The sequence below is a fragment of the Chiloscyllium plagiosum genome, chromosome 8 (genome assembly GCF_004010195.1).
Source record: "Chiloscyllium plagiosum isolate BGI_BamShark_2017 chromosome 8, ASM401019v2, whole genome shotgun sequence".
Classification (NCBI taxonomy): domain Eukaryota; kingdom Metazoa; phylum Chordata; class Chondrichthyes; order Orectolobiformes; family Hemiscylliidae; genus Chiloscyllium; species Chiloscyllium plagiosum.
Window position 1 is genome coordinate 94,073,414 of NC_057717.1, and position 24,982 is coordinate 94,098,395.

Sequence of the window (24,982 nt, forward strand, 5' to 3'; positions counted from 1 at the left end):
AGCGGACCCTGGTCCGGAAGATTATCTTGGAGGCCTCCGAGGCAAAGAGCGAGGCTTGCTGGCCCTTCACCTTCTTGAGGTCCTCTGTGATATCCACCCCCATCGTCTGCAGCAGGAGCAGGTTCTGCATACTTTCCTGGAGCTGGGACAGTTTTCCCTGCCTCTCTCTCGCCTCCTGAACACCTTTGAGGATGAAGAACCTCTTGATGTTCCCTTTTACTGTTTCCCACCAGTCCGCTGGGAACTCAAAGAGAAGCTTCACGGTTCTCCAACCTGCGTTGTCCCTCTTGAGCTCCTCAATGTTTCCCGGGGTCAACAGCTTGGTGTTCAGCTTCCACGTTCCCTTACCAGCCCGCTGCTCGTCCTGTAGGTGACAGTCGGCCAGCAGGAGGCAGTGGTCGGAGAAGAACACCGGCTTGACGTCGGTCGATCTGACCGAGAGCGTTCGGGACGCAAACAGGTAATCTATCCTTGAGCGGATAGACCCGTCTGCTCGTGACCAGGTGTATCTACGCTGCGCTCCGTCTGCAGGGGCGCTGAAGACGTTATGCAGCTTGGCATCTTTTACCATGTCCATCAGGGCTCTGGACGTGGTGTCCAGTTTACTGTCGCCCCCGCTGGATCGTCCATCTGCATCAATGATACAGTTGAAGTCTCCGGCCAGAGTGACCGGCCTGGACGTAGCCAGCAACAGTGGAAGCTGCTGCAGGATGACCAACCGTTCACTCTTACCTAGTGGGGGGTACACATTAATCAGTCTCAGGGGAGCATTCCTGTACATGATGTCGGCGACGAGGAGGCGCCCGCCCACCACCTCCTTAACCTCGGAGATGGTGAAGTTGCCTCCTCTCAACAGGATACCCAGGCCGGAGGCGCGGCTATCGTTGCCCCCCGACCAAACTGACGGCCCATGGGCCCATAAGCTCGACCATCTCCTGTAGCTGCTGAGGTGCGGTATCCCACACTCCTACAGGAACAGGACGTCGGTTTTAACGTTGGCCAGGAAGGCCATCGTAGAAACACATCGCGTAGCCGATTTGATGCTACGCACATTGATGCTGGCAACTCTTATCCCCATTTTAACAGTTTACAATGTTAACAATGTCCATTTGCTGCTGGTCTTGCCCCTGGGGTAGCTGTGTGCATTCCCGTGGTGACGGCAAACTGCTGGACCATCCCAGGGCTGAGGTAGCTGTCCGGCTCCACGCTGGAGCCATTTCCCCGCTCTGGTGTCTTCGGGTCGGGCCCAGGGTCCGCATGGTCCAGTTCTCCATCTGACAGCAGGGCTGTCACAGGACCGCTGCTCCCAGTTACCTGGAGCTGTGGGCCGGTGGGTACCTCATGGTTCTCACCGGGTGGGGGGAGGCCTTTACCCATCCCCTCAGAGGGATCGTCTTTTCCTGCTTGGGTGGTGCTGCCCTCCTTTTTCCCCACGGCGCTCTGTCTCTTCCTCTGGTGACGACCCGCCTTGCGCCAATCCTCACCGTCGTAAGAGCTGCATGTATCCTCGTCGCATAGGTGTCGCTTACCCCCTCGCTAGGTGGCTTTGGGAGGTTTCCTCTTCCTGCTTTTCACGGTAATCCAATCCTCTGCTTCCTTTGGTCCCTTCTCTTCCATTTCCTCCGTCTGTCCTGAAGGAGCTTGGATCGGCTGCTGCACCACCCCGCTGCCTGCCGTCTGCTCTGCTACAGCCCGCCCTTCCTTCTGGTTGCCTCCAGACACCGTTCCCGTGCTGTTTTGTGGTACCTTGCTGGTCTTGGGCGGTCCACGGCTCGTGTTGCCGCCTCCGGCCATCTGTGCGTAGGTGGCGGCCCCTCGTCTTGGGCAGGCCTTGTACATGTGGCCCGCCTCTCCGCACAGATTACAGCTTTTGGCCTCCTTACATTCCTTGGTCGGGTGGCCTTCCTGCTTGCAATTTCGGCAGACAGTCACCTTGCAATCCGCCGCCATGTGGCCTGACCTCCCGCAGGCTGCCCTGCGTATGTCAGGTAACCTCTGCTTCCTCTGATGGCAAAGCTGGAGGGTGGGTGGAGGATGTTCCCACTGGCATCGACCCTCAGGGTTACCCTGACCTGTCGTTTGCTGGTCCAGATCCCGAAAGGATCGACCACATCGGTACTCTCTCCCTCGACCTGGACGTATCTCCTCAAGAAGGTCAGGACATCCGCTGCTGGGACGTGAGGGTTGTACATCTGGATTGATACAACCCGACTCCTCTGCGCAGGAAGCACACACAACGGGACCGCCGACAAGATACAAACACCGTCCGATCGACCGGTGTGCGCTCCTCCACCTTCTTCACAGTCACCCTGACTGTGTTGCGAATGCCCTGGCCAGGGCTGCGAGCGGCTGCTGAGGCCATAGCTCTGAGGTTGGCTGGTACCTGAATTGGTGTTAGGCCGAAGCCAGTATAAAGATCCACCAAGAGCAGGTCAGCACAACCCAACGATCCTCCAACGGCCAATCACGATCCAGCGATGGTCTCCAGCAGCTCCGACAGCTCGCAACACGATCCCCGCGGTTTCTCCCCCGCTAGCACACATCCGCTGCGTCAAACCGACAGCTCTCGAGCAGAACCTCTGGTCCTCAGGAACTACGCATATTCCAAGCCAAAAGGCCAATCAACCCCTCTTTTTTTTTGGTTAGAGGAGGAGGGAAGGAGAAAAACACTATTGCTGTGATGTAGTGTTTGTGCCTTAAACGCTCCTTGATACCAGACCCATGGCAATCTGCTCTTCAGTGCAGGTGACTGTTTCCAGGCTGTAATGTTTAGATTATTTGAATAGAAATAATCACCTAGTGCCCTCGAGTACCTTAATTGGAACTGTGTCCACTACATTTCCAGGAGTGCATTCCAAACTGAAACCACTTTTTGAGGAAAGGTATTTTCTCACATGCGGTTTTCTACGTTTAAATGTGTACCTTCTCGATAAACATCTTATATATGATCTGCATAAATTGTCAGAGATGTAAGAAATATTCCCAATAAAATATGACCCCTGGTTTCAGTCTGTCTGAATTGGTGTTCCACATGTGCAGAATACTTCACAGAATCCCAGTTCTGGTGCTGTAAGGGCCAGACACTATTTTTGACTAAGAGTACCATAATAAGAGGGGCTTATAAAACCTACCAGAATGTGTGTTCACAGCCCATTTGGCAGGATATGGTTTCACAGCCCACTTGCTTTTCTTATGCAGGAGAAACAAAAAAAAGACTGATTTGTCAAATATTCCATCACAGTAAGGGTATTAGGACATGATCGATAGTTTCTCCAGCTAACCACAAGGAAAAAACCAGTAAAACTGCTGAATGATGTATACTGGTTCAACTTGTTTTGTATACCTTAGAACAGTGCTCCAGTATGACCAGTGTGTTCATTTTCAAGTGTACTTTTACTGTGCTTCTCCCCTGGACAAGTTGATCATTGCTGAATAATGTCCTCTTACTGCATAATACTTTAGATAATTTGCTTCTTTGTAGCTGGAGTAATGCAGGTGAAACAAAAATTAGGGGTGAGAGTGACATCCTAGTAAAAGTAAGTAACTTGGGCCCATGAAGTTGAAGCGGGAAAGATTAGCCGTTCTGTTGCCAGGAGGACATGACCTACGAGGTGACTATTTAATTGATCTGGCTTAATTAATTAGTTAATAAATGTTTAATCTGTTATTTCCTAGGTATCAAGTGAGCAGATTCTGTGTATCCCAGTTCCAGAGGGTCTCTCCATTCAAGAGCGCCAATGGAACCACTCTATTTTGGAGGAGCTCAATTTTAGTGTGTTTGCTACTGGATTCCAGACTGGCCTAGATGTCCAGCAATATTACCTTATTAATCAGTGGTGCTATGATAATGCAGTTATTTGGTTTTCCAAATATTTCCCTTATCTGGTACTTCTGCATTCTCTGATATTTTTAATCAGTAGCAATTTTTGGTTCAAATTTCCTGGCACAAGTTCGAAGATTGAACATTTTATAACTGTGCTTGGGAAATGCCTAGACTCTCCATGGACCACCAAAGCGCTATCAGAAACAGTATATGAGGAGTCTACCCCCAGAATACCTGTAGTTTCAGAATCAAATATAGATCAATCGTTATCTTCTATTAGTAGTCCATTGAAAGTTGATTCTTCTGAGTCATTGTCCCAAGAGATGGCTTTCAGCAATGACATCCATGAAGCAGATAAAGTTTCTCTTTTATCTAAAGGTTCCTCACAAGCTTTGAAAGCTGCTGGTGGTATAATGGTGGCCAACTCCTCAGTGAAAATTTTGGATAAAAAAGAAGGTGAACAAGCAAAATCATTGTTTGAAAAGGTGAAGAAGTTCCGCCTCCACACAGAAGAGGGAGACATTCTCTATACAATGTACTTGAATCAGACCATTGTCAGAGCTGTACAAAGTGTTGTTATCCTTGTCTACATCAGCATTTTCATCCCTCAAATGTGTAACAACATTCACTGCGTTGATGCACTGCACATCACAGGATTCACTGACTTCTTCTGCATTCATGGTTTATGGAGGATGTTTCGAATGTTATCCTTAGTATATATAACTGCAATTGTCTTATACAGTTGCACATGTCTATACACACTGCACTGGATACTCTATTACAAATTAAAAGAGTATTCATTTGAAAACGTGAGGGTTGAGACTGGGATGGATGATATTCCTGATGTAAGAAACGATTTTGCATTCTTGCTTCATCTTATCGATCAGTACGACAAACTTTATGCCAGGAAGTTTGCTGTGTTCCTGTCAGATGTGAGTGAGAACAAACTTCTTCAGCTCAATTTGAATCATGAGTGGAGTCAAGAGCGACTAAAGCAGCGTCTCATCACAAACATTGAGAACAAAGTTGAGATGCACCTCTTCATGATGCCTGGAATTCCAATCCAGGTTTATGACCTGACCGAGATTGAGGTGTTAAAGCTGGAACTCATCAAAGGTGTTACCATTTCTGCTGCCATTTCCAACCTCAAAATGATGAAAGAAATGTGGTTATACAATTGTTCAGTTAAGGTGGAAAGGCAGGCACTTTTATTCTTGAAGGAGAATTTGATAACTTTACGTGTACGGTTTGGTATTGCTGATGAAATACCTCCATGGATATTCACCTTGAAAAGCTTGCGTGAGCTCTATATTGAAGGGCAACTGCAAACAGACAGTAAAATCTCCACAGCTCTGCAAATGTTTCGTGAGCTCCCTAAGGTAGACACTTTGCATCTGAAAACTAATATAACTAAGCTGCCAACTGCAATTTTAGACATGGCACCTCACCTTCTATGCTTGATAATTCACAACGAAGGTGTAAAAATAACATCTCTTGCAACCATTAAGAAGCTTTTCTGCCTGACTCTCTTGAGGCTGCTCCACTGTAATTTGGAAAGAATTCCTAGTGCCATCTTCAGCTTGACCAACTTACAGGAACTGGATCTCAAAGACAACAACCTAAGTTCGACAGAGGAGCTTGCCAGTTGCCAAAACCTTCGCAAGCTCATCTGTCTCAGGTTGTGGCATAACAACATCTCTTCAATTCCTGTTCACATTGCCAAAATTGCTAACCTTGAAATGCTTTATCTGAATAAGAACAAGATTGAATTCCTGCCTCCAAGTTTGTTTAAACTTACAAAGCTACTCTTCCTGGATGTCTCACACAATCACATCTCCAAGATCCCTCCTGATATAGACCAGCTTGTAGAACTGCAGCATTTTGCTATAGAATGCAATAAGGTGACCGAATTACCAGAAAACCTTTTCTCTTGCACCAAGCTTCGGGTGCTCAACATCTCACATAATAATTTAACTCACCTCTCTCCTTCAATTGGACGTCTTCGGCAACTGCAGTTTCTGGACATTAAAGTCAACAAACTGGATAAACTTCCAGTTGAATTGGGACAATGTGTTTTCCTCCACAAAAACCAACTGATTGTAGAAGATGATATTTTTAAAACCCTACCTCTGGAAGTCAGGGAGCAGATTACAAATATCACATCAAGCTAAACGTGAACGTTGAAGGCTTAATATTAATCGTATCAAATCTACACATAGTTAAAAGTTGGTTTTATGGGATGTTTCACTTAATGGGATGATGATGTTTTCAACAGATATAGTACCACATTACCCTAATGCAGTTCCACTTCACAGTCATAACAGGAAGATCGTTTCAGCTAATTTTGGTATTAGCAATAAATCAGACATTTGAGTTGAAGTCTTAAACCAGGACAATATAGTGGTCCAAAACATTGATACTATAAAGCATAGGTCATCATGGGACTTTGACAACCATGCTTATATGAGAAGATATGGTATGGGAACATACCATTTGTTAACAAAAAAGCAGAGAGGGAAAATCAAAACCACCCCCATTCCAACTTCAAAGAAACCAACTCTGCAACTCCATATTGTTTTCCAAACAGGAACAGCTACTTGCTATGAAAATTGAAAACATTCTTTTACAAGTCTATTTGTTTATCTTCCAATAGTGACCAGGTCAATAGAAAGTTGTCCATATTAAATTCCAACTGAAGGAATAGCCAGAAGGTATAAGTTGTTAATGCTCTGATATATTGTACCACAGATGTGATAGGATGCCCATTACAATAATAGCCATAGTTTTCTAATGTAATCTAGGCATTGCTGATCTAGGTTTCTTCCTAAGAGAGAGAGAAATTTGGGTAAGCAGCCACAGCCTGAACCCTCTTGCACCTTTTCCCAAAAAAGGCACACAAGATTATTATCAAAGATCTGAGAGGATTTGAAGATGAAGACTCATTGCTTAAAGGTGAAGCGAATGAAAGTGGTGAGATATGTGACTCCCTGTACTAAACAACCAAAAATACACTGGTTCCTTTCTTACAGCAGTTAGCTGTTTATACTCAGAAATTTGGATTATGTTTCATTTCAAATAAAATATATGACCCATGGCATCATGGATAGTGCATGATTAGTTAGCACAGTAATCTTTGTCATGCACAATGCATGATGATTATAATCAGCCATATCACAGACAGCAAAAGATGTGATGTCCTTCACTTTTAACTTACTTCTGCCTTCTTGGATTCATATGATAAATCACAACACGTATTCTCCCAGTGTCTGCGTGAGTTTCCTCCGGTTTCCTCCCACACTTCCAAAGGTGTGCAGGTCAGGTGAATTGGCCATACTAAATTGCCCATAGTGTTAGGTGCATTAGTCAGTGGGAAATGGGTCTGGGTGGGTTACTCTTCAGAGGGTCGGTGTGGACTTGTTGGGCCAAAGGACCTGTTTCCACACTGTAGGGAATGTAATCTAATCTAAACACTTCACTCCATATCTTTAAAGCTTCCTGCTAGAGTAGAGCTTCTCCACAGAATAAGCAGAAACTGTTCAACCTGTCACCTTTCCTGTCAAAAACCAAGACCATCCCCAACCTCACTCAGTGAATTGCAGTGCACACAATATGTATGTGTACATACAATCAGAGGTCATGGGCCACACCATCATCATCACATACATCAAAGTACAAAAAAACATTATTTAGGCTAAAAGTCCAGAAGATAAAAATTCCTCTACCAATCTGTTCCCACTGTGCATCACTGTCCCATGAATATCAAGGTTTACACTGGACACAATGTGAATCAATTTGGAGTGTCCTTTGACATAGTCAACCAAATTTAATTTTGCCTCTCGTGTGCCAGTATAGCTTTTTGCTATTTAAGTAACACAGCTCAACCTGCAGGGCACGAGTGCTGCCTGCATTGGAGACTTGGACAATGTACAGCAGACATTTCAAACCTCTAGAGAAATATCACCAGCAACAAATCCCAAAAACCACTGACAGGATAGATGCTCCAATATCAGTGTCTTCTCTCAAGCCAATATCCTGACTTACAGTAACCAGTACTACTGGTTACTGTAAGTCAGCTTTATTAAATGGACCACATCACATATCTAACACAAGACTTTCAATACAAACAGTCTGCTCTGAACTTCATCATGAAAAGGAGGCCTGAGAAATTACTTCAAGGATGTCCTGTAAATCTCCAGGTTAAAAAAAATACCTTCCAATTGTGGGTATCACATGCCCTCGACTGCCCAAACTCGAGAAGCATCAAGAAAGGTACCAAGCATCTTTTGAATCTCCAGACCGAACAGGTGGCACAGAAGTGCAAACAAAAGGATCATGCTCAAAACTTCCAACCCACCTGTTTCCTCTAACACCATCTGTGGCAGCATTAGACTGTTTAGTTGCCTCAGGTCCGACAACTCCAAAGTGAGAGAAGGTCATCCTCGGTCTTGAGGTACTGCCAAAGAAGACTTTAAAGTAACTGGAACAACAACAAAAACATTATTTTTCTGAACCTCACTCCTGTAACGGACTTGGTATTCCTTTCTCTTAAAGTCACCACCTCTTTTTCCCTTGCAAAAGCAGGTTACCTGAGCCTGCAATAACCGCAGACTATATTAGCCCATTTTCCCACCACAATTCCAAGCAATGAGATGACAAGTGAAACATTTTGAAGTTAATTTTTTTTATCTTAAGACGTATACCTCTTTCTACCATACCATTTCCTTCCAATGTCTTCACTCTTCACCCCTGCTATGCTAGTGGTTTTAACTATGAAAATAATCCTCAGTCTCAAAGGATTACCTTGACAGGACAAAAACACTTTCATGGCCAAAACCCCAGTGACATTCAGTTGGACAAGATAAAAAGCCATAGAAGAGTATCACAGTACATTAGCATGGAGGTCAAAAAAACTTTGCAAAATGAAATGCTTTAGGAAGCAGAAATGTATTTAAAATTGGCCACTTCTACTTTTGTGTACCTTGCCCTGCCTTTTTGATGTCTGATTCAAGGAACAAACAAGGACACAATTTTGATTGTGAAGAAAGCTGGGTGGAAATGAACACATGGTGTTTTATCTCTGAGAAAATATTTAACATGGAAATTCACTAAGGAATTCTACCTTTCCCACTGATGCTGTAGCAGGTTTCTACCGAAATAACATTAATGTGGATGTAGAACATCTAGTAATCTGCCTCAGATGTAATCTTCTTCATGATAGGAAAATCCTCCTTCAGGGAAACCAGTAAACCTTCAGAACAAATAGTCCACATCAAAATACATGCCTCTCTCTTTTCATCACCATTGATAGGAAAATGAGTGGATTCTACATCAGGTGGGTGAACTGTTCTATCAGTTTACCATACAACCAGTCAAGGTGATAGATCTTTCCTAATCAATGTTGCATCTGAAAAACTAAAATGCATAATAGTTTTGATGCTTTTTAAATAATTGTAAAATAACACACATTCCTGTAACAAGTCCAAAATTAAACTGCAAAAGACAAACAGCTACATACGAAGGTGCAATGATAGTCAAGCCTTTGCTAGCTAGTAAAAGCAATCTCATAATGTCAGGAAGCATTTCACATTAAATGATTACTATTTGAAATGATCTTCCAAATAAGAGCAGTGGAAGCAAATAATAAAGATTCCTATTGAACACAGTTCAGTTCATCATGAATAATCACTAATATGAAGTATTTATAGCTCAGATCATTGAGCTACATTCAAGAGGTACTCAGCAGCTCACCAAGGTTCCTTCGACAGCACCTTCCAAACCCATGGTGTCTTAACACTTTGAACTATGTAAGACTGGCAGATATATGGGAACACCACCACCTTCATGAAATCTTCCAACCACACATCATCCTGATTTGGAACTATATTACCATTACTCCACTAATAGCTGGGTCAAAATCCTAGAACTTCCTTCCAAACAGCACTGTAACTACAAACACCACAATGGAGTGCAGGAATTGAAGGCAGCAGCTCAACACTATCTTCTCAAAACAAGTTGAAAATCCAATCATTATCACCCATTAAAGAATAAATAACAAATTATTGACAAACAACATCGGGTGGAACATAAACACTAGCACAAACCTGTCGGGTCCAACCACCTCTAAATTGTGCTGTCAATTTGATGCAAGTCAATTGTTGGTTACAGTGGCAAGGCAAAAAGAAAGGACAAAGGTTTTTATGTAAAGGAGACTTGAATGATTTTGCTTTTCTATTATTTTTATTTTGTCTTTGGTATGGTTAACAGACTTTGAAAAGTTAATCAATTCTGTCACGTGAAGAAAGGAACTAATCAAAAGCAAACCGCTTTAAGAATAAACAATCCTGATTTTTAATTCTTTAAATCCCCACTTTCAGCATCCAATTGAAGAAAACCAGTTTCTCTTAATTTTGTGGGTCTGAAGTCACAATTTAACCAGACTGGATAAAGATGATAGATTTTCTTCCCTAAAGAATATCAATAAACTAGATTAAATTTTTAAAATGATAATCAGGTAGTTCGGTGTTAGTATTTAAAGATAGAAACTTTTCATTCCAGATTTATTCAATTAACCAAATTTATATTCCCTAATTGCCATTGTGGGATTTGGACTCATTCATCTATTGGGGAGGCAGTGGCTTAGTTTGGGGACATGCGAGTGTAGCAATGACGTAGTTAGACGAGTAATTTAAAACATCAGGTCAATGTTCTGGGGACATGGGTTAGCATCCCACTGTGGGAGATAGCGGGATATTTGAATCCAATAAAAATCAAGAAAAGTTAGCCCGTGGAACCATATTAACCGTTCACTGTTGATTATCATGAAAACCCAAACTGTTTCACTCATCCCAAAGAAATAAATCTAGCTTACATGTGAACTCCAGACCTCTGAGCAATTAGGGGTGGGCAATAAATGCTGGCCTACGCAGCCACACCCACATCCTTTCAATAAGTAACTCCAAGCCTCTGGATTACTAGACTAGGTACTATTATAATATTGTACCCTTATAAAAAAGGAAGACAAAATTAATAAAACAATAATATTTATTTTAAAAAGTATTTAATGCAATTTTATTGTATACAATTGTTTTCAGAAGTAATTATTACTCTTTCCAGCAGTAAAACAAAATAAATTCCATTTGTATCCAGATAGTATCACTAAATCCCAAAACAAAACTCATAAATGGAAACTGTACTCAACTTTTAAGCAAAAACTTCTGCTGAAAACAACTTCTGTCACATTTTCAATAAATTGTATTCCACTTAAAACTGTTGGACAAGCAAATGTAGAAAGTTTGGTTACACAATATAACTCCTGCTCATCATTAAAGGCAGTTTGAAAACACTAAAGCATTAGCATGCAACTTTATTTTGCTTCTTTGAGCTAATTTTGTGAAATTCCCTTCAACATCTTTAATCAAAAGACGTAGAAATGAGCAGATAGTTTTAGAATTGCATTATACTATGAAACACAGGGAACTGCAAATGTCACACCCAATTCCCTGATATTAAGCTAGGGACCAATACAATGACACTTGTAAACTTCTTTTAAGAAGAAAGTATTAACCAGGTAAAGCCACTTCACACAGAATGTCTGTTCATATCCTGGATTGGTGTTACCTTCTCTGGAAAATTAAAAGCAAGTCAACAAGGCAAATGCACTCATGAACCACTTTCACAGAGAACAGCATTTCACATAAAACTAGCTAGACAAAGCTAGGAAGAGAGCCACACTAGATTTGGAACAATCATTGCATTGAATTATCCCAAATACGTGTTCTAGGATCAATACAAGAACCTTGTGGTGACTAAAGCAACATAGCTTTAATTCAGATAGAGTACTTGTGGAGAATTCTATGCTGAATTAACAAATGAGACAAATACCTCTGTACAGCAAATTACTCTAATTTTTCTGCATCACCACCACCTGAGGGACTCTCAGTACTTTCATCAGGGTTTTCTCCATCACCAGCTTCCAAGACTTTATCTTCATCTTCGGCTGAGACAGTTACTTCAGCAGTTTCTTCTGCTGGAAGAGATTCTTCACTGTTTTGGTCTCCTGTCAGGTTTGCTTCCCCTTCTTCATCAGTGGCATCAGCTCCTTGCTCAGACTTGTCAACAATAGTCTGATCTGCATTGACAATTTTACCATCACCTTCAGTACTTTCTTCCCCTGGTTCTAGCTTTATTTCTGCTTGCTCACCTTCTGTGGTTTCATCTTTCTTCTCTTCGTTATTTTCCCCTGCATCACCCTCTAACGGGTCATCTATACCATCTTCATTTTCTTTAGCATCTTCTTCAGTAAAGGGATTCTCACCCTGTGAAATGTGAACAAATTTAGATCTCTGAAAAACTTGGGACAGTTAAGATTCCAAAGCTTCCAGTTGGAACTCTATTTCACCGAGACATTTTTAACTTCAAATTTTCTCCCCAAGGTCTGAGAGTCTCCACTGAAAGACAGTTCTAGATTTCATTCAAGTAGTCACTTGCATGAAAGCTATGACAATATTACACAGGCTGTCTATATTCTCTTTCAACTAGACACGTTTCAAACTATTCAGGGTTTTGACTGAGCACAGAAAGCAGTTGCTTATATTGACAGGAGGTTCAATAATCAGAGGACACATTTAAGGTAAAATAAGCAGAGGAGGGGAATGAGAAGACCTCTGTAAAGCATGCCTGAAAGGAAGCAAATTGAAGAGTAAACTTTAAAAACTGAATTAGATACATATTTAAAATTTGTAGGGCAGTGAGGAAACAGCAGTAGCGGAGGACTACTTTGAGAATTTCCTTCAAAAATCCAGCATAGCTTTGGTGGGACAAATGGCTCCCTGTGTGCTCCAGTAGCAAGTCCATTCTGTACATACACACAGTTAAGAGGTTCTGGATGTAAATTTGCTCGCTGAGCAGGAAGATTCATTTTCAGATGTTTCATCATCATATGAGGTAACATTATCAGAGAGCCTCTGGTGAAGCACTGGTGTTATTTACAGAGGAACCTTGATTATCCTAACGAGATGGGTGGGCACTATTTCATTCGGACAATTGATTATTTGGTTAATTGATTTCCTCTGGAACACGGAGTTCTCTGTGAAGTTTGCTCCCCATTCAGGAGACTAGGTAGCAGCACACCGCGCTCGAGCACCTCCCTCTGCCCCCATAGCCCCCCAAAAGCTCATCCGCCCCAACCCATTCTGCTCCCAACCAGCCTCCCCAACCGTCCCAAACCCCGTCCGCCCCAACCCCCGAAGCAGCTGGACTGTACACCAACAGTAAGACTGCTGCTGCCTTTACTTACACACAACTTTTTAACTACCACATTTGACAGGTTCACCTCTGCCCTGTACAGGACAACGTTGGAGAGATTATCTGGGGAAGGGGGGGTTTAAGGGTAAACCCCTGTGTAGAACTCCAGGGAAAGTGTGGGCAGAGAGAGGGTGAGTGGTCAGTTATTTAGAGATGATGCCTGGACTGTCCAGGACTGTTTTCACCAGCATTTGTGAGCTGAGTTCACTTTTAATCATTGTACCTGTAAACAAAAGACACGATCAGGGGTGAAACAGCTCTTTGATGTAATGTTTCTATTGGTACCTTGAGATCCCCTTTGGATAATCCAATATTCGGATAATTGATATTCAGATAATTGAGGTTCCTCTGTATGTGTTGTGGTTTCCTTGAGTTGGTAATGTCATTTCCTGTACTTTTTGTCATAGGATGGTAAATGGGGTCCAAGTCAATGTGTTTGTTGATAGATCTATCAATAAACACATTGACTTGGACCCCATTTACCACCCTATGAGAAAAAGAACAAGAAATGACAACACCATCCCAAGGAAACCTCAACACATAAATAGAAAGCGGGTCATACCACCAGCGCTTCAACATAGGCTCACTGATGATGTTACCTCATACGGTGATGAAACATCTGAAAATGAGCCTTCCTGTTCAGCGAGCAAACTTACATCCAGTTTCCTCTAACTATTTGGCAAAGTATACTGCCATGATTTTGAAGATTACCTTGAGGTATTTGTCCAACATGGTCACAATGTTACGATTATTGAGTATACTCTTAGCTACTTGAAGACTAGTCTTCTTTGACTGCTCAAGCATCATCTGAAAATAAAAGCAAACCACTATTTAACAATAAACCAACTACACAAATATTAGATAAGTGCTCATGTAATCCCAACCCAGACCTTCAAGTCTCAAAAAACCATCATACTTGTGCTCATTGACATTGGCACCCAATTTAGCAATGCCCCAAAATTTAAAATTCTCACCCCTTACCATCTGTCCTCTCCTCAAGCCCTACTTTACTTGCATATCAGTGTAATATTTAATTGTGTTGAGATGATGGACATTAGGAATCATAACATGTATAAAGCAGGTTAAAATTGTGGTTATTAGCTTTATGATGATGGTGTCCTTCAACAAGGTTATTTTGTCCTTGGCATTTTTTTTAAAAGACATGTTGTAAAGGCAGAGGTGCCGCAATGCATGGGAGAGAGCCTAGTTTACAATGGCAGGGGCGTGGTCAGTTCTCCCAGTTTAAGTTTTTTCTAGTTTTAGTTGTAAGTGAGTAGTGGCTTGCAGTATAGAAAGGTTCCAAGCTTCAGCAGATGTTTCCTGACTGGCTTTCTCTCTGAAATCTCTTTGGAAGATGTTTCCTCTTGTCTGTAAGAATCTGTGTTTGAATTTACCTTTTGCCAAGAGGTGTGTTTATGGGATGTTGTGGGAATTGGAACAGCTCTTTAATTTAGTTGCAATATTGAGTTGATTGGGTTTTCAAATAATTAAGTAATTCCAAATTCTGTTTTCTTTTGTTTGTGTTTCAACTGTAGTGTTTAAATAAATCTGGCCTGGTCCATAACAGTTTTGGAATTCTATATATATTGTGCTTCTCTATAAAAAAAACTCAGTGTAAGTGAAAAAGACTATGCTCCAGATCTATTCTTCATCATCTGACTCAGAATTCTATTAGCTATAACCCTTAGTAATCACAACATTACTCTTATGCACTCCAGATTTCCTTTGCTTGCACACCCTTCCCAAAACAAAATTTAGCAGCCATGCTTTGCTTAAGCATCTCCACTTCTCTCCTCTTTTAATATGATTCTTAAAAGCAAATCAAGCCAAACAACTATTTGACCAAGCATTTAGTTATCATTTTAACATATCCTTGATGTCTCAGCATAAAATTTTATGCTAGCTCTCCTATATGGGATGTTGTGTTACATTTTAAAAGATGCAATAGAAATTTGGAACAATCTTCAAACTGATCCCTACTCAGTGAAGCCCTACATCTTATTCTTAAGCAATTAAATAGCTAGCTTTCAACTAGCAACTTGCATTTAAAAATTGTCTTTAAGCTAGGAAAAATGTCACTTTACTGGAAAAGAATGTCACTTAAGCAAGGTTTGTGACCAAGCCATATAACAAAACATTTTAAGATGATCACAAGCTTGATCGAAGAGATGTGCTTTAAGGAGTCTCTGAAAAGGAGGAAAGAGTGTTCGAGAGATCTGGACAGTATTTTGGAGGGGGCTCGCATGGTTTTGGAGAATTCCAGAGCTCAGGACCAAGGTAGATAAAGAAACATCATCAATAATGGAGAATTAAAATTAGGCAATGCACAAGTAGGCTTCAGCAGATTACAGAAAGCAAGGCCATGAAGGGATTTGAAAATAACAATGATATTATACAATTGAATCTTCGCCAATCTGGCAGTCAAACTAGGTCAGTGAGCTCAGACCTTATGAAAATGAGATTGACATTAATTTGAATGCAGAAATCAGTCTTCTCAACTCATTCAAGTTTACAGAGGGTGTAAGATGGGATAGCACTGAGGACAGCGTGGGAAGAGCTGAAAATAACTAAAAGGCAGAGATAAGAGTTTCAGCAGCAGATGACCTGAGACAGTGGTACAGACAGGCAATAGTCCTTCTCCTAACTTTTCTGAAACCCTTGGCATTCCCTGCTTCCCTAGAACACCTTGTGAATATGACAGCAGTTGAGATTCCAAGCAAATATTGTCCACATTTCATCTCTATTTTAAAAATGTCAATTTACCATGTCAGATAGACCACTGCAATGATAATCTTACTTGCATGTATCTGTTGGTTTTATATAAAAAATTTAACTGCCCCATTCTTCATTCAAGGCAGTATCTCATCTCTGAACTGTTACATCTTCAGAACAGATTATGGATTCCTCCAAACCGAAAGACCACACCATGAAACATTTGTTTTTTTGGCTGGGGTGGGGGACAGTGGAAAGGCGAAATTGCAATGAAGGTCAGTTTCTCATGTGGAGTGGAGAGAGTACCCAGATTTACTTTTCTATTCCTGTTGTGGTCAAATGTCTTCATGTGTCGCTGGATGGCATTGTTCTGCATTGGAATGAACATTTCACAAGCTATACAGTGGACAGCTTCTACCTTCTTCATAAAATTTTCAATACTAATACCTGTAAGACAAAGAAATTAGCAGATCATAGAATCCATACAGTGTGGAAGCAGACCATTTGGCCCATTGAGTCCACTCCAACCATCTGAAGATCATCCAAACCAGACCCAACCCCTCTACCCTGTCCCCATAACCCTCCATTTTCCATGACCAGTCCATCTAGCCTGCACATCCCTGGATATTATGGTCAATTTAGCATGGCCAATCCACCTAACCTGCACATCTTTGGACTGTGGGAAGAAACCAAGTATTTGGAGGAAACACTCGCAGACATAGGGAGAATGTGCAAACACCACACAGACAAGTTGCACAAAGCTGGAATTGAACCTGGGTCCCTGGTGCTTTGAGGCAGCAATGCTAACCACAGCCACTGTGCCACTCAGATAAAAGACACCTCTAACATATTAAGTTCTCATTTACGTAACTTTACAAATTCATACAGAAGTCATGTGGCAAAAAGTATCTAAATGTTTTTAAAGGTAGCAACATAGAGGATAATACATATATGGAAACAGGAAAATGACAATAGTAAATAGCAAAGATAGTCAATTATTTCACCTCTACTTACCAAAAAATGTCTAGATTGCAGGAGCATGAGCAACACAATGTGATATAATTGAAACAATTATTAGAAAAAGAAGCAAAGCCCATTAATTATTTGACTTGAGTCACAATTGTCCAAGGGAAGGTAAGCACTAAAGGACAGCTGAATGTTTCTTGTATTTTGAAATAGAGGTAAATAAGAAAACAAAGTTACTCTCATGCCAGAAAAAAAAACTGGTGATCATAACGAGATATGAATAAAATAGGCTTGCATTATATATAATTCCTTTCACGATCACTGGGTAGCTCAAATGCTTTACAGGCAATGAAGTAGCTTTTGAAGTATAGTCACTGTTGAAATGTGGGAAACTCGACAATATTACCAAGTATCTGGAAATGAGAGTAATTGAGATGAATTTTTAAGATGTTATTTGAATTCAAGAGAATTTGAGTGCACAAGCATTATGTGTAAGGTATTAGTTATACACCGTGTGCATGAGGATGTTGCATTGTCAGAGTTATTGCCTTTTTAATGAAATATTAAACTGAAGCAACACTTATCTCCTCAGGTGACCATAAAAGATCATATAGCACTATTTTCAAAGATGAAATTCTGTTCTTGCCAACTCTGATGTGTAAAAATGAGACTTTACGTGTCAATCAAAAATTTTAAAAAGTGTTCAACTGGCCGTTAAGTTTTTGGGGACATGCTGAGGCCTTGGAAGGAGCAACATAAATGCAAAGTCTTTCTTTCCTGATTGAATAATAGATGTAGTCAGGGAGTTATGATAAGGCTTGAAAATTGCAAATAATCAACATGATAGAAACAATTAAACGGCAAATGAACACACCCTTTAATTTTTCTTTGTTCAACCGTATTTGAATCACCAATATCTGTGCAACCTGCATAGAGGCTTACAGACTGCTGCTAGCCTATACAGCTCAGACTAAACATCAGTGTAATGACCAGAAATCTTCACTAAATGCTGCATCAGTTTCAATGGAATAAATGCAGGATTTATACAAAGCATGAAATGGAGGAGCAAAAGCAATTTTCCTCACATGATATGATTAGCATATGGAATTTTACAATTCAAACCATTATTGAAGTTCTGTAAGCTTCAATATTTTATATAATTCTAAAATATAAGAAACGGCAGAAAAGCTCAAGGTAGACAACAAGCTACAATTATTAATCCATTCAGCAATGACTGAAGTTTTGTGATGAAATGTATTAATCTTACTCAAAAACACATCCCAGTTTAGCAATGCTCACCATGCAAGAGGTTTTGTTCCTGGATCCTCTTTATAATTGCACTTTTATCTTCCATTGAGTCACGAAATTTCAATGTCTTCTTATTTTTGTTCAAAACATACTCCTGCAACGAAAGACCCATTAATTGCGAAAATAAATATCTTAAAACAGGCCCAATGTCAGTCTGCAAGCAGAAAGTATTTTGTGAAGCTAACATTCTGGAACTTTTCCACTCAGCAAATCACAATTTTCACTCCAGGAAAATCAAAAATTGATGATTAACAAAATAAAAGACCCCAGAATGGGCAACTGAAAACTTCCAGAGGGAAAAAGGAAGGTACTTTTAGAGGGTAAAAAGGAAGTACATTTCAAGAGTCTGTCCTTCAGATTGGATGTCTGACTGAAATGGCTAGAATCAAAAGGCTAACATTTCATGATACTGTTCACTGCCAAGCAACAGGGTAAGGAGCAGTCCCATTATCAGAAGTACAGTGAAAACAGAAAGTGACTTGGTGCAGTACATACCAGCACGATTAACTGGATCTCAGCTTTACCAGCAACAGATCATCCTTTACAGTGTCAAGGGTACGAAGGCATTGCCATTTCTAACCATTCAGTAGCAGCCTCTACTAAAGCTTTTAAGTATCAAGTTAGTTCAGTACTGCCTGTTTGTACAACAACAGAAAAGTCTAAATGCTCAATAAAACAAAAACAGAAAATGCTGTAAATATGAAGCATTTTTGATGAGAGAAAAACATAGTTAACATTTTAGGCTGATGACCTTCCATTAGAACTGGGAAATAAAACAGAAATGTCATGGTTTCACAGGTTGGAGCAACACTGAGGGCCGAAGGGCCTGTATTGCACTGTAATGTGCTATGTTCTCTGGATGTTGAATGATTACAGAAACAGGGAACATGTCGGCAGTGGAAACAAAAGGAACATCTGTGGAAGAGTGGAAGGCAGGAGAGATGAAATGACAGAAAGAAGGATGATGGTGCAATGTAAGAGAAATTGGAAATGGGACGAGTAAAGCATAAAAGATGGGCTTATAGATGTTGCAAATGAGAAAAATAAAAAGATCATGAACAGATGGTTTCTGAAAAAAAATTGGAAGCAAAGATAATTATGAGAGTGCTGAAGGCTGGTGAGTGTCATGTCAAAAGATGAGGCTTGTGCAGGCTCTCTCATTCACTTCTTGCAACCATTCTCCAACACAAGTTGGAAACACACAATATTCCTTGCACCATTATTCACCCTTCTGTGCATTTTACACGTGCATGAGCCAAGCATTAAACAACAAGAAAAGTACATTTTTAACATACATGCAAAAACTCGGCTGTTTCCTTCGGAAGCTTAGTTCCAATGAATTTGAAGTTCTCCTTATGAAATTTACTTTCCAAGTGGGGGAAAATTTCTTCATCATCAAAGGTGCGAAACTTGCAAACTGAGCAGGCATACAATATTCTGCAATAAACATATTTTTATTGTTGAATATATAGTGTGCATCAATATTTTTACTACCTTCAATTGTAGTATTGAAACTGACCAATGCAATCCTATTACTAGACATAATTGGACTACAGACCTGATCATCATAATTGCTGGTTTAAATTAATTGCATATTTTTTCTTAATCCTGCTAGAGTTCATAAAGTCAGTTACATGCTAAAGGGCTGGGAGAATTAGAAATAAAGTACAATGAGGTCACAATTGCAACCTTGAACCATGCTTATTCAATTAAGTTGGCAACCAAACTACAAAATAAGCTTCTCACTTCCCATGTAACCACTCTGTTGCACACCACAGTGACAGCACTGAGAATGGCTTCTACTCAGGAAATGTGATCATATGGTCATGTTACCAAATGAGACTATTACTCATGTAATTACATTTCATGATAAATGAGGGCTCTTGTAACACAGTGATACTGTCCCTATCTCTGAACCAGGAGACCTGAGTTAAAGTCTCACCTGCATCAGAGGTGAGACTGAACAGATTGATAAGAAAATATCTTCATCATAAATCATATAGTAGGAAATACACTTTTAACTAAACAGTCCACCCTATAATCCAATCAATGCCAAAACTGAATCCTATTGTTCAGATGTTCAAATCAATGCAACTGCAGATATACCTATGATAAGCAACACTCCTTTACCTTTCTGTAATACGATCCCGCTGTTTCTTCCTTGGTTTCATTTTCATTTTTAGTTCATTACTTTCCTCTTGTCCCTCACCAGCTAAGCAAAAACAAAAGATTAAATGGCAGGTTATTGTATATCATAAATAAACAATCAAAATTTCACAACCTGGCCTCTTTTCTTGGAGTTAATAGTTTTACCATCTGCATCACTCTCTTTTTTCTCCTTTTCAGGGGTGTCAGTTGCATCTTTTTCCTCAAAGTTCTAAATATAGAAAAACAGTTTCAATGATACACGAACCAACAATCCCATCTGGGTTTTTTTCTTACACAAACACACTGGCTGTTATATTGACGACTGCAGTTTTAAACCAATACTTACTAAACTTGCACCAGAGCACAACGATCACGGTGATAGAAAACTACTTGCAGTGTTTTCTCTAAACTAGATGACCGTTAGGCAAAATCCCGACCAAAAAAAAAATTAGTCACACAGGGTGAGAAATGAAATAGAACCTCTAACAATATTACATTTTATTCTCTCTAACCATTACTTGAAAAATCTGTGACCATATTACAAGTGAAAAGTAGAAGAGTATTCCTCTACTTTCATAATTGAAAAATTTTAAAGGTGTTTTAATTTTCTACAAGGGAGTCCAGGTCAGCCTTTCCTCTGTGCTGTGGCCTTAAATGACATCAATTAAGGGCAATATGAAATAGTGCCAACAAGTGGTTATTGTAATAGATGTCATGTCAATTAGCAGTTCCTGAGCCTATCAGACCAAGTTTTATGCCAAATTGTAGAGACCTTTTTCTTTAGGTATACTGAAACCACTTCTTAAATTTTATCAGAATTAAACTTTTAATATTTCCAGAAATACTCACAGCACAGGAGTCACCTCGTGCAGCACCTTCAACATCATCTCCATAAACTTGCTCTTTTCCTTCTAAAATGAACAGAAAGACCAGTACTATGATGTGACGTCGTGCAAATTACATCAAATCAGTTAGTCTGCAAACTTTTTATGAATTAAATAAGGAAATTCAGTATCATGCTTAGAACACATGCATACACTAGGGCAACCCCTCCAATATAAATATTAATACATGTCTGAAAGAGAAAACTATTAGGATTATTAATGCATCAATTGGTACAACTCAGGAAGGTCCCAAAATATGCAATAATGCAAAGCAGGTTTAACATAATAACTTTGCATTGCAAAGTGATTATCAAGACAGACAGAGAGGCAGATTTTAAGGCTCATCTTAAAAGGAATAATAAGGAAGATAGCTTTCAGAAAGGTGTTTTAAAACTGAAAGACTTGGACAGGGATAGAAGAATTATAATCAGAGATCCTGGCATTGGCTGAATTAAGAGGAGCACCAATGCTCTGCAGGATGGTAGAGCCAAGATGGTGGACAGATTTGGAACAAGAGCTTGAAAACTGAAGCATTAATTAACTAGGAGGTAATGTCGACTAAAAATGATAAGCAGGATTCAGAAAGCAGTTTTGCAAGACTTCAGTGAGGGAGTCAGCTGAGACTGTGCTAGATCTCTAGGTCAACAAAGGCTCAAGAGCTTCAGCAGTAGATGTGGTTAAGCAAAGGCAGAGTTGAGTGATGTCAGCAAAGGTGACTGAAATAATGGCATCAACATGCGGTCAAAAATCAATATGTCAGAGTTAAGTTTGACACCAGGATTATAAATGAACAGTCAGTTCAGTCTCAGTCAGTTCGCAGGGATGGAATGGAATTGGTGACTAACAAATGAAGTTTATGACAGGAACAGAAGACAATGCCTTTCACCTTCCCAATATTTAGTTGGAGGAATGTGTATTAATCTAGAGTTGAAATACAAACAAGTAGTCTGACTATTGAAAAAGTGATAAAATACGCTGAATAACTGCAATGACTGAATAGGTAGAACACAAAACCAGCATAGAAGATTTGGACCAGTTTCTGAGCAGTATATGAAATAGATTTACAGAGATGGAGAAGGGAACAAGAGTGATGGTGGTGAGACAGATGATAGGTTTGGAACTGACACTGATGTCGCCAAGGCCGAGGATATGGATAAGAAGCTACCAGTTGAATATAATTCCAGAGAGGGAGAAAGATTTACTATCTCCGGACAACAGCTGGAAAGTGGATTGAGATTTGATTGATCAGGACTGGTCACACAGTTGAACAAAATCACCTAAGTTCACAATTTAGGCTCAAACTCGTTTTAAAATGTCACAAAACAACAAGGAGTGTGCAACAATTTCTTTTAAGTGGTTACCTGCTTCACTATCTGAAATATCTGACTGGTCCATTCTTGACATTTTGGAGTCTGGTTCATCATTGCTTGCGGTTGAAGGCTGCCTCTTTCGTCCAAATCCTATCTCACGGCCTCTACCTCCCCTCTGTGATGAAGATACCAGAATATTGGTCAAATTAGCTTTGGATGGATACTGTTAACTAGAAGGTCATGTGCTCTAGGTTCTGATATGATCTCTCTCTCTCTGCACTACTGTTTTCTGTATTGTTCTACACTTTAGAATGCTGTACAGGCAGACTGAACCATACAAAACAACATGTTCCACTGTATCTGGGTACATGTGATAACAATAAATCAAATCAAATGTTGGAGAACTTTATAAAAATTGTTCAAATTGCTTTTCCACCGGGCAGAAGACACGTACTGACAAACTCAAGAACAGTTTCTTCCCCCGCTGTTATAAGAACGGACCTCTCAAATATTCGAGTTGACCTTTCTCTGCACCTTCTGTATCTAACATGATATTCTGAATCCTGTTCTGTTATCTTGATGTACTTATGTAAGGTATGATTTGTCTAGTTAGCACACAAAACAATATTTTACATTGAATCTCAGTACATGTGACAATAATAAATTAAATCAGGCAAGAATCAAAGTTCTCCCTGGATTCACCTCAAGTTCTGCAGATATTAAAGCCAACGAATGAGTTTCATAGTGAAGCCAATTTGGTACAAGTCATTCTTTCAATTTCATTTTTCAAACAGATTTAATGAAACAGAAGTTTTGGTCCACTAAACCAGAAAGTAACTTTAAGTCCAAGGGTTTGTAAGAACAACTAAACAAGTTCACACCATTATACTTTCATAAACATTCACTGAAACATACAGAAACCTACTAGGAATCATTATGAAAGCTACAGCAGTTTTAACATTGAATGCTAACCCTTGCAAATTGCAAGCACACGGATTGAAATGTATCCAATGAAACAAATGCAATGCAATATCAGCAAGCCTCAAAGTACCAACCACTAGTGTGCCAAGTATGCATAGTGTCCTATGCATAAAGACACATTTGTGAAAATGCTACTCAATATTGACACATCCAACTGATCTTACATTCTGCATTCTTGCACTTTCAGCAATCATCTCATACAAGGCTGCCATTTCTTCCTAAACTGCATATTCCACTCACAGCACTCCTGTAATCCGCAGCAGCTCCATTTGTAACTTCTGATCTAGTCCATATATATGACCATTTCTATTGTTTTTAACTTTATTTTTGTATTTGACAATCAAGGTCAAGAACGGGACATATTGGAGAAATATGTCTTTTGGAGAAAATGGGAGTTTGTTAGGCTGGTTGCTGAAATTCACACAGCTAAATGCTAAAGTCTATGACACTATAATATGGGAAACTACTTTCTACTTACAATTCTGAATTGATTCCTCTCTCTCCTTCGCAGTCTGCCACCTCCAAATTGCTTTCCTACTCCCTGCATGCCGAACATCCCAAAACCAAAGGGCTGGGAGAAGAGCGAAGGGACATTCCTGGAGAGGGGAGCATAACCCCTGCCTCCATATCCTATTGACAGTTCATTCCAGTGTGCAGATAGTCGTTCAGAACTTGAATATGATGAGAATGGATTGTTCCAGAAAGGTCTGTTACTCGGAGGTCTATCTCTAGACCAGTTCTGACCCCACTGCTGGCCGGACCTGTCACGTGCTCTGTTGTAAAATTGATTCCTGCGGTTCCTTACAGAGTTGCTGAAGTGGTCAAAGCGATCTCCATAGTAATCATTACGATTAGGTCCAGATTCACTGCAATCAAAGCCAGATCTGAACAGCTCACGGTCATCCAGTGTAGACCTGGAGTCATAGGACTCGAAAGGTGCAAACCTGAAAGAGTTGCACAGCAAACAAGGAATTTGGTCAGTAGCTGCAGAGTACCAATGAACAGCCTAATAAACAGTCAGCAAAGACTGAAATTTAAACAGCAGAGGTTCAACCAAGCTAGGTGATTAGTTTAAAAAGGAATTAATATTTTCTAGTCTTTTATGAAATCAGTGTGGGATTGAATAACTTATCAGTAATAAAAACTAAATTGTTACCAATTTAAGAGCGTCATTCATGATTCTAAAACATAGACCTTTCCCAAAGCTAGCATCTGTTAAGAGCTCTGTAACCTAGAAACAAATGCACTGAACTTGTAGATTGTTCAGTGCTTGGGTATATCTGAAAATTAAGGATGGTCGATATGTGGATGGAAAACATTGTGATTTCTTCCATATTACTCTGTAGTTAAATGTTTATTGCCAAGCCAAGTGTGTTATTACACAACTACACTTAAGGAATTTCACTAGTGTAGAAGCAAGCCCAGATATACAGCCCAGAAACAGACCCTCCGGTCCAACTAGTCCATGCCGAACATAATCCCAAACTGAACCAGTCCCGCCTGCTCCTAGCCCATTTCATTCCAAACGTTTCCTATTTGTGTACTTA

At 40.2% G+C, this 24,982-nt stretch overlaps 2 protein-coding genes across 3 annotated transcripts in view; one reads left to right on the forward strand and one right to left on the reverse strand.

The window, feature by feature from the left end:
• LOC122552445 (volume-regulated anion channel subunit LRRC8C-like) overlaps positions 1 to 7,065 on the forward strand; it is a 44,388-nt gene extending 37,323 nt beyond the window's left edge. For both annotated transcript variants that reach the window (XM_043695176.1, XM_043695175.1), the window contains exon 3: positions 3,676 to 7,065. In XM_043695176.1, the coding sequence (XP_043551111.1) occupies positions 3,676 to 5,994 (2,319 nt within the window). In that variant the 3' untranslated portion in view covers positions 5,995 to 7,065. The remainder of the gene's footprint in view (positions 1 to 3,675) is intronic.
• A 3,820-nt stretch (positions 7,066 to 10,885) lies between these two features.
• LOC122552356 (A-kinase anchor protein 8-like) lies at positions 10,886 to 24,612 on the reverse strand. Its single transcript, XM_043695106.1, has 11 exons — positions 24,592 to 24,612; positions 23,914 to 24,441; positions 22,506 to 22,629; positions 21,110 to 21,171; positions 20,426 to 20,489; positions 20,243 to 20,324; positions 19,408 to 19,549; positions 18,104 to 18,206; positions 16,155 to 16,285; positions 13,838 to 13,933; positions 10,886 to 12,138 (listed from the first exon to the last, which is right to left on the reverse strand). Exons 1-11 carry the CDS (start codon positions 24,610 to 24,612, stop codon positions 11,719 to 11,721), a joined length of 1,773 nt encoding a protein of 590 aa, XP_043551041.1. The 3' UTR covers positions 10,886 to 11,718.
• Between the last annotated feature and the right edge of the window lie 370 nt (positions 24,613 to 24,982).

Bases quoted from the DNA above. Each gene is read 5' to 3' on its own strand.
- LOC122552356 (XM_043695106.1), bottom strand. From the start codon at position 24,612: ATGAATGACGCTCTTAAATTG. The intron at 24,442-24,591 runs GTAACAATTTAG...ACTGTTTATTAG, and splicing joins TGAATGACGCTCTTAAATTG to GCTGTTCATTGGTACTCTGC. The intron at 19,550-20,242 runs GTAAAGGAGTGT...TGTTTATTGCAG, and splicing joins CGGGATCGTATTACAGAAAG to AATATTGTATGCCTGCTCAG.